General features: G+C 37.8%; 1 protein-coding gene across 1 annotated transcript in view; it reads left to right on the top strand.

Moving 5' to 3' along the window:
• LOC123525503 (uncharacterized) overlaps positions 1-7,107 on the top strand; it is an 86,702-nt gene extending 79,595 nt beyond the window's left edge. Inside the window, exons 18-19 of the mRNA XM_053537824.1 lie at positions 2,613-2,675; positions 4,531-7,107. Of these exons, the coding sequence (XP_053393799.1) occupies positions 2,613-2,675; positions 4,531-4,908 (441 nt within the window). The 3' untranslated portion in view covers positions 4,909-7,107. The remainder of the gene's footprint in view (positions 1-2,612; positions 2,676-4,530) is intronic.
• The last annotated feature ends 1,378 nt before the right edge of the window (positions 7,108-8,485 follow it).

An 8,485-nucleotide genomic window follows, 5' to 3' on the forward strand; every position in this document is an offset into this window, starting at 1 on the left:
GTTTAAAAGAAAAAGTGCATTTCTTGGGCATGGTTTTATAGATTAAATGACAATCACTATAGGCTAAGGGTGTTTGTAAGTAGCCATTGTGTTTTGTTTATTTGAAATATTTAAAATGTTACACAGACTTTGACTGATTTCAAAGTATGAATTCTTAGCAGTCTAAAAATGATTGTCTATTGTGAAATCAGTACATAGAAACTCGTGTGAATAATATGTTATTTAAATTACCGATATTCATGATTTTTATGACGTAGTTGGTGTCCGCCCTGGTGTTGGTGTCCGCCCTGTTGTTGGTTCAAGTTTTTTATGCAGTCATGTATCTTCTTTACATTGTATTCTGTTGAAACATGATGTACTCGCTCAAATAGCAATGTTCATTAGCATTACAAGTTGTGTAATTCTGCCTGCAATATTTCCATAATTATGCCCCTTTATAACTTTTGGTTAATGTTTTTTATATAGTCCACTATCTTCTTCATTACATCAGATCTTTAATTATGTCTCCCCAAGGAGACATATTGTTTTTGCCCTGTCCGTCCGTCCGTCCGTACCTCACACTTCATTTCCGAGCAATAACTGGAGAACCATTTGACCTAGAACCTTCAACTTTCATAGGGTTGTAGGGCTGCTGGAGTAGACGACCCCTATTGTTTTTGGGGTCACTCCATCAAAGGTCAAGGTCACAGGAGCCTGAACATTGAAAACCATTTCCGATTAATAACTAGAGAACCACTTGACCAAGAATGTTGAAACTTCATAGGATGATTGATCATGAAGATTAGATGACCTCTGTTGTGTTTGGGGTCATTCCGTCAAAGGTCAAGGTCACAGGTGCCTGAACATTGAAAACCATTTCCGATCAATAACTAGAGAACCACTTGACCCAGAATGTTGAAATTTCATAGGATGATTGGTCATGAAGAGTAGATGACCCCTATTGATTTTGGGGTCACTCCGTCAAAGGTCAAGGTCACAGGGGCCTGAACATTGAAAACCATTTCCGATCAATAACTAGAGAACCACTTGACCCAGAATGTTGAAATTTTATAGGATGATTGGTCATGAAGAGTAGATGACCCATATTGATTTTGGGTTCACTCCGTCAAAGGTCAAGGTCACAGGGGCCTGAACATTGAAAACCATTTCCGATCAATAACTAGAGAACCACTTGACCCAGAATGTTGAAACTTCATAGGATGATTGTACATGCAAAGTAGATAACCCCTATCGATTTTGGGGTCACTCTGTTAAAGGTCAAGGTCACGGGCCCAAACATTGAAAACCATTTCCGGTCAGTAACTAGAGAACCACTTGACCCAGAATGATGAAACTTCATAGGATGATTGAACATGCAGAGTAGATGACCCCTATTGATTTTGGGGTCAGTCTATTAAAGGTCAAGGTCACAGTGGCCTGTTCATGTAAAATCATTTTTTGGAATTAACTTGAGAACCACTTGACCTACAATGTTGAAACTTAATAGGATAATTGGACATGCAGAGTAGATGACCCCTATTTATTTTGAGGTCACTTCATCAAAGGTCAAGGTCACAGGAGCCTGAACAGTGACTTGAGAACCACTAGGCCACGAGTGTTGAAATTTAGCGGGATGACTGGACATGCCAAGTAGATGATCCCTATTGCAGCCAACCATCAGTGTCTCTTTGACTTTCGCTCCTGACCCCTATTGACTTCTTGCCTATAGGACTTTGCATTGGGGGAGACATGCGCTTTTTGACAAAAGCATTTTCTAGTTAAACTTGCTGTTTTTGCTCATAGTGGCATTGTATGTGAGTGTGACAAAATACATACCGGTAACTCTACCTGCAGTATTTCCAGCATTATACCCCTTTTCAGATTAGAGATTGGGATAAAGTTTCCGGGTATCATACTGTGTTTTTAACCATTGTATATACATGTATTACATTAAAACTGCATACTCTTTCATATAATTACACAATGCTACTGTATTTACATGAATTTTAACCAAATTATCCCTCTTCATGGACTTAGAAAAATCTAGGTTTAAGATTTTTGCATACATATTGCTCTCTCTAAACTGAACTGAAACTTTATACAAGTCATTGAGGTTCCGAATTGTATTTGGGCAAAGTTATTCCCCTTCTTGGACTTGCAAAATGCAAGTTGAATTTTTGCATGGAAATTACTATTTCCAAAACTAATGCAAATACTTGGTTGAAATTTCACACAGATGTTAGGTGCAAGATCACAGCAACAAATCCCATAACTCTAACATGAGTTATTCTTTGATAGAAAATACATTCTATGGACTAGCCTTCAATAAGCTGAACATGTTATCATGAGACAGTTCTTGCTTTGTTTTTAAAGGTGAAGTGAACAGTTACTGTAAATTTTGTTCTAATCTATTTCTTTAGAATGGATGGACTTGCAGTCATCAAACTTCAAATGATTATTGCAATTAGTCAATAAACTTGTTGGTGAAAGTAATAATGAGCTCTATTTTATGAATAAGTGAATGATTTAAACTTGTTTTGTTGTTTCTTTTTATTAAAGAAAAATAGATATTATTCTTTTTTTCAAATAGTTTAACACATTTTCCATTGTTGAGCTTATGCTTTTTATTCCAGGATGTTGAAAATTCACCAGATTGCCTGGAACTATACTCCAAGCTTCAAAACTTTAGAACAGAGGTAAGATACTCCCTTGGAAAGTGTTTATCAGTTCAAAAACGTCTTGCTTTTAAATATATTTCTCTAATGGAAGGGTGATTGAAAAAAATGCTTGAATGCTAGGAACATTCACTGATTAGTGAAGCACAGCTAGTTTTCCAAATATGCTACATAGAAAACTTTGAAAATCATCTCTGAAACTGCTGGCCCGATTTCAAAGCTTTTGTACATGTATAAGAAAAACTGTCTAAAACCTCAAAGGCCCAGCGCTTTGATATATTTAGTGCTAAGAAAGTCGAGTGAAGGCTCGATATTGCCATAGTTGATCTGTAATGATTCAGTGCTAATTAAATGAAATGAAGGCTCGATATAGTCTTTGCTGATCTGGGGTTATTTAGGGCTAAGTTAATTAACTGAAGTCTCAGTATAGTCATAGTTGATCTGTAGTGATTGGTGCTGAGTATATTAGCTGAAGGCTGAATATTATAGTTGATCTGTATCGTGATTCATTGCTGTGTAAGTCATCTGAAGGCTCGATATAGTTAAAAGTTGAGCTGTAGTGATTCATTGCTGAGTAAAACAACTCAAGGAATGATATATACCTAGTTTATCTGTAGCAGTTCAGTTCTGAGTAAATCAGCTGAAGATTAGTCTTAGTTGATCTGTAGTTATTCAATGCTGAGTAAGTTGATTTTAGCTATTCATTGCTGAGTAAATCAACTGAAGGCTTAATACAGTCGTTGTTGATCTGTAGTACTCAGTGCTGAGCAAGTTGATTTTTTGTGAGTCATTGCTAAGTAAATCAACTGAAGGCTTAATACAGTCGTTGTTGATCTGTAGTACTCAGTGCTGAGTAAGTTGATTTTTAGCTAGTCATTGCTAAGTAAATCAACTTAAGGCTTAATACAGTCATTGTTGATCTGTAGTACTCAGTGCTGAGTAAGTTGATTTTTAGCTAGTCATTGCTAAGTAAATCAACTTAAGGCTTAATACAGTCGTTGTTGATCTGTAGTACTCAGTGCTGAGTAAGTTGATTTTTAACTAGTCATTGCTAAGTAAATCAACTTAAGGCTTAATACAGTCATTGTTGATCTGTAGTACTCAGTGCTGAGTAAATTTTTAACTAGTCATTGCTAAGTAAATCAACTTAAGGCTTAATACAGTCATTGTTGATCTGTAGTACTCAGTGCTGAGTAAACAGTTGGGAGCTCAGTAAGTCATTGTTGAGCTTTGGCAAATTATTGCTGAATAAATCAACTAAAGGCACAATAGGTACACTGTTAAACTGTAGGAATTCAATGCTGCTTAGATCTGCTGGCGGCTTGATACAGTCATAGTCATCTGTAGCAACTTAATTCTGGGTAAATCAACTAAGACTTGGTATAGTGGTAGTTGATCTGTAGTGATTCAGTGCTGATGAAGTCAGAAAAAGACTGTATATTGTTGTAGTTCAGCTGTACCTTTCTGCTGAATAATTGGCTTTAGAAATTTTGAATGAAGATGTTTTAGGGACTTTTGGATTTATAATAATTTAAAGTCGGCATCAACATTTTAATACGTATGATAATTTCATTGTTATGGAGTGATTGTTTTGCAATTTCAAAATAAATATGGTTTATCTGAAGTAATTTACTGTGATTTGATAGATTTTACTGAACTCTTTGAAGTACATTTCCAGCATGTTCTTGTTCAGCAATTTTATAATGCAGTATGGATCAGTTTACAGATATCACTGTTTTACTATGGTGAATTCCAATCGAATAAAGCAGTGCAATGACTTATGCTTCTACATAAAGCAGTCTCAACATTTTTAAAAGAATGTTATTCAAAGACTTTAACTCTTATTGTTTTGACTTCTGTTTTCTTTCTCTTGTAGAGAATTGCAGAGGATTTGAGCAGGGAATATTATAAAGCAACTATGAATATTACAAACAAGCTAGCAAAGAGACCTGGTGTATACCTTGCTGACCATTCTGTCAGGGATAGCAGCTTTCATAGGGCATATAATACAATACACCATGTCCCATCAACAGAACGTGCTGGACTGGCAGAACTCAGGGATAAATTTAAGAGTAGAAAAGTACCAAGTATGTATATTGAACCAACATACAATCAAGCCAATGAAGTTGGTGTAGGAAATGCTAAGCAGTCAAGACCAAGATCATCTCTAGGTTTGACCAGCGGATTGTTTAAAAGAAGAAAAAAGGTCAAATTTGAAGTTACAAAAGTAGAAGAAGAACAAGAATTAGTATAGAAATTGTTAAACCTATATTTATGTCCACCTTAGAAGATTGTCCGTATTGTTTAGCTCATTGTGGGTTGGTCAGTTTTTCAGTTTGTTGGTCAGTACACAATTTGGTTTCAAATCAATAACTAGAGAATGCTTGGGCTCGTAATGGTCAAACTGCATAAGAAGATTGTCTGTGGTTAATAGATTTGGAATCAATAGGTCAAAGTGGCCAAACTTTATAGTATGATTGCCTGTGTTCAATAGATGACACCAATTGTGTCAAAGGTCAATGGCACAGTGACCTCAAGACTAAAAATGATTTCCACTCAGTAACTAAGGAATCCTGTAGCCTACTGCATGCAAACTTCATAGGGTCAAAGTCAGTGACCTTGTGATTGAAACTGGTTTCTTATCAATTACTAGAAAATTCTTAGGCTTGTGATTGCTAGTCTCTGACCCCTGTTGTTTTAGGTCAGAGGTCAAGGTCACAGCATACCAAATTAAATACCAAGTTACCTCAGACAGGCCATCATTGGGGCATCTGTTTTACAAATGGCTGTTGTTTCAGAGCTTTTATTCATTACAGCTCATGCAAATTACCAACATTTATATACAGTTTGACACTTTTTTAGCTCACCAGAGCTCAGGGTGAGCTATTCTGATCAGTCACTGTCTGTCGTCCGTTGTCCGTCCGTAAACTTTTACTTTAAACGACATCTCCTCATAAACCGCTAGGCCAATTTCATCCAAACTTCACAGGAATGTTCCTTGGGTGAAGCTCTACAAAAATTGTTCAAAGAATTGAATTCCATGCAGAACTCTGGTTGCCATGGCAACTGAAAGGAAAAACTTTAAATAACCTTCTTCTCAAAAGCCAGAAGCCCTAGAACTTAGATATTTGGTGTGAAGCATTGCCTAGTGGACCTCTACCAATTTTTTTCAAATCATGACCCCGGGATCAAAATTGACCCCGCCCCAGGTATAACTTGATTTTACATAGGAAAATCTTAAAAAATCTTCTTCTCAAAAACCAGAAGCCCAAGAGCTTAGATATTGACATGTAGCATTGCCTAGTGGACCTCTACTAAAGTTGTTCAAATCATGACCCCCACCCCAGGGGTCACTTGATTTTACATAGATTTCTATAGGAAAATCTTCAAATTTTTTAAAAAAATAAACCAGAAGGCCTAGAGCTTAGATATTTGACATGTAGCATTCCCTAGTGGACCTCTACAAAATGTGTTAGAATTATGACCCCCGGGGTCAAAATTGACCCCGCCCCAGGGGTCACTTGATTTTACATAGGAAAATCTTCAAAAATTTTCTAAAAATAAACCAGAAGGGCTAGAGCTTAGATATTTGACATGTAGCATTGCCTAGTCGACCTCTACAAAATTTGTTCAAATCATGACCCCGCCCCATGGGGTTACTTGATTGTACATAGAAAAATCTTCAAAATTTTCTAAAAATAAACCAGAGGGCCTAGCGCTTAGATATTTGACATGTAGCATTGCCTAGTGGACCTCTACAAAATTTGTTCAAATCTTGACCCCCTTCCCACCCCCCAGGGTCAAATTGACCCCACCCCAGGGGTTACTTGATTGTACATAGGGAAATCTTCATAAATTTTCTAAAAATAAACCAGAGGGCCTAGAGCTTAGATATTTATGCCCCCCTTTTAAAAAGGAGGGGTATATTGTTTTGCAGATGTCGGTCGGTCTGTCGGTCGGACGGTCGGAATGTAGACCAATCCATTTCCAGATGATAACTCAAGAACGCTTGGGCCTAGGATCATGAAACTTGATAAGGAGGTTGGTCATCACCAGCAGATGACCCCTATTGATTTTGAGGTCTGTATGTCAAAGGTCAAGGTCACAGTGACCCTGAATAGTAAAACGGTTTCCGGATGATAACTCAAGAACGCTTGGGCCTAGGATCATGAAACTTTATAGGGAGGTTGGTAATGACCAGCAGATGACCCCTATTGATTTTGAGGTCAGTATGTTAAAGGTCAAGGTCACAGTGACCCTGAACAGTAAAACGGTTTCCGGATGATAACTCAAAAACACTTGGGCCTAGGATCATGAAAGTTGATAGGGAGGTTGGTAATGACCAGCAGATGACCCCTATTGATTTTGAGGTCAGTATGTTAAAGGTCAAGGTCACAGTGACCCTGAACAGTAAAACGGTTTCCGGATGATAACTCAAGAACGCTTGGGCCTAGGATCATGAAAGTTGATAGGGAGGTTGGTAATGACCAGCAGATGACCCCTATTGATTTTGAGGTCAGTATGTTAAAGGTCAAGGTCACAGTGACCCTGAACAGTAAAACGGTTTCTGGATGATAACTCAAGAACGCTTGGGCCTAGGATCATGAAAGTTGATAGGGAGGTTGGTAATGACCAGCAGATGACCCCTATTGATTTTGAGGTCAGTATGTCAAAGGTCAAGGTCACAGTGACCAGGAACAGTAAAATGGTTTCCGGGCAATAACTCAAGAACGCTTGGGCCTAGTGTCAGGAAAATTGGTAGTTAGGTTGGCCATGACCAGCAGATGACCCCTATTGATTTTGAGGTCATTAGGTCAAAGGTAAAGGTTACATTGGCCAGGAACAGTTAAATGGTTTCTGATCTTCTTGTCCAAAACCATAGGGCCTAGGGCTTTGATATTTGGTATGTAGCAAAATCTAGTGGTCCTCTACCAAGATTGTTCAGATTATTTCCCTGGGGTCAAATATGGCCCCACACCTAGGGTCACATGGTTTATATAGACTTATATAGGAAAAAACTTTGAAAACCTCTGTCCAAAACCACAGGGCCTAGGGCTTTGATATTTTGTATATGACATCATCTAGTGGTCCTCTACTAAGATTATTCAAATTATTCCCCTAAGGTCAAATATGGCTCCGCCCTGGGGGTCACATGGTTTACATATACTTATATAGGGAAAAACTTTGAAAAATTTTGGACCACTTGCATAGTTTTGTGTTCTGAAATGGAATTTGACCTTGATTTTGACCTAGTGACCTGCTTTCACATTTCTCAAGCTTGAGCCTCCAAATTTGAAGCACACGCATAGTTCTGTCTACCGAAATGAACTTTACCTTGAATTTGATCTAGTGACCTGCTTTCACATTTCTCAAGCCACCACTTTCAATTTTGGACCACATACGTATTGTTTTATACCTAAATGAAATTTGACCTTGATTTTGACCTTGAGCTAGTCTTGAAATTTGGAACATTCAAAAATGGCTCAGTGGATGGCGCCAAGATCAATCTGTAATCTCTTGTTAGGTTAATAGGTTAAAGGTCAAGGTCAGTTTAAACCAGAATGGTAGAACTTTTGTTTACAGTGAGCATATAATTTCTGTTCCTTGTGCAATTACTGAATGCATCAAGGGGGGCATTTCGTGTTCGACGAGCTCTTGTTGACATGTAGCATTGCCTAGTGGACCTCTACAAACTTTGTTCAAATCATGACCCCTGGGATGAAATTGGCCCCACCCCAGGGGTCACTTGATTTTACATAAGAAAATCTTCAAAAAATTTCTAAAAATAAACCAGAAGGCCTAGAGCTTAGATATTCCACATGTAGCATTGC

The sequence above is a fragment of the Mercenaria mercenaria genome, chromosome 3, assembly GCF_021730395.1.
Source record: "Mercenaria mercenaria strain notata chromosome 3, MADL_Memer_1, whole genome shotgun sequence".
Classification (NCBI taxonomy): Eukaryota; Metazoa; Mollusca; class Bivalvia; order Venerida; family Veneridae; genus Mercenaria; species Mercenaria mercenaria.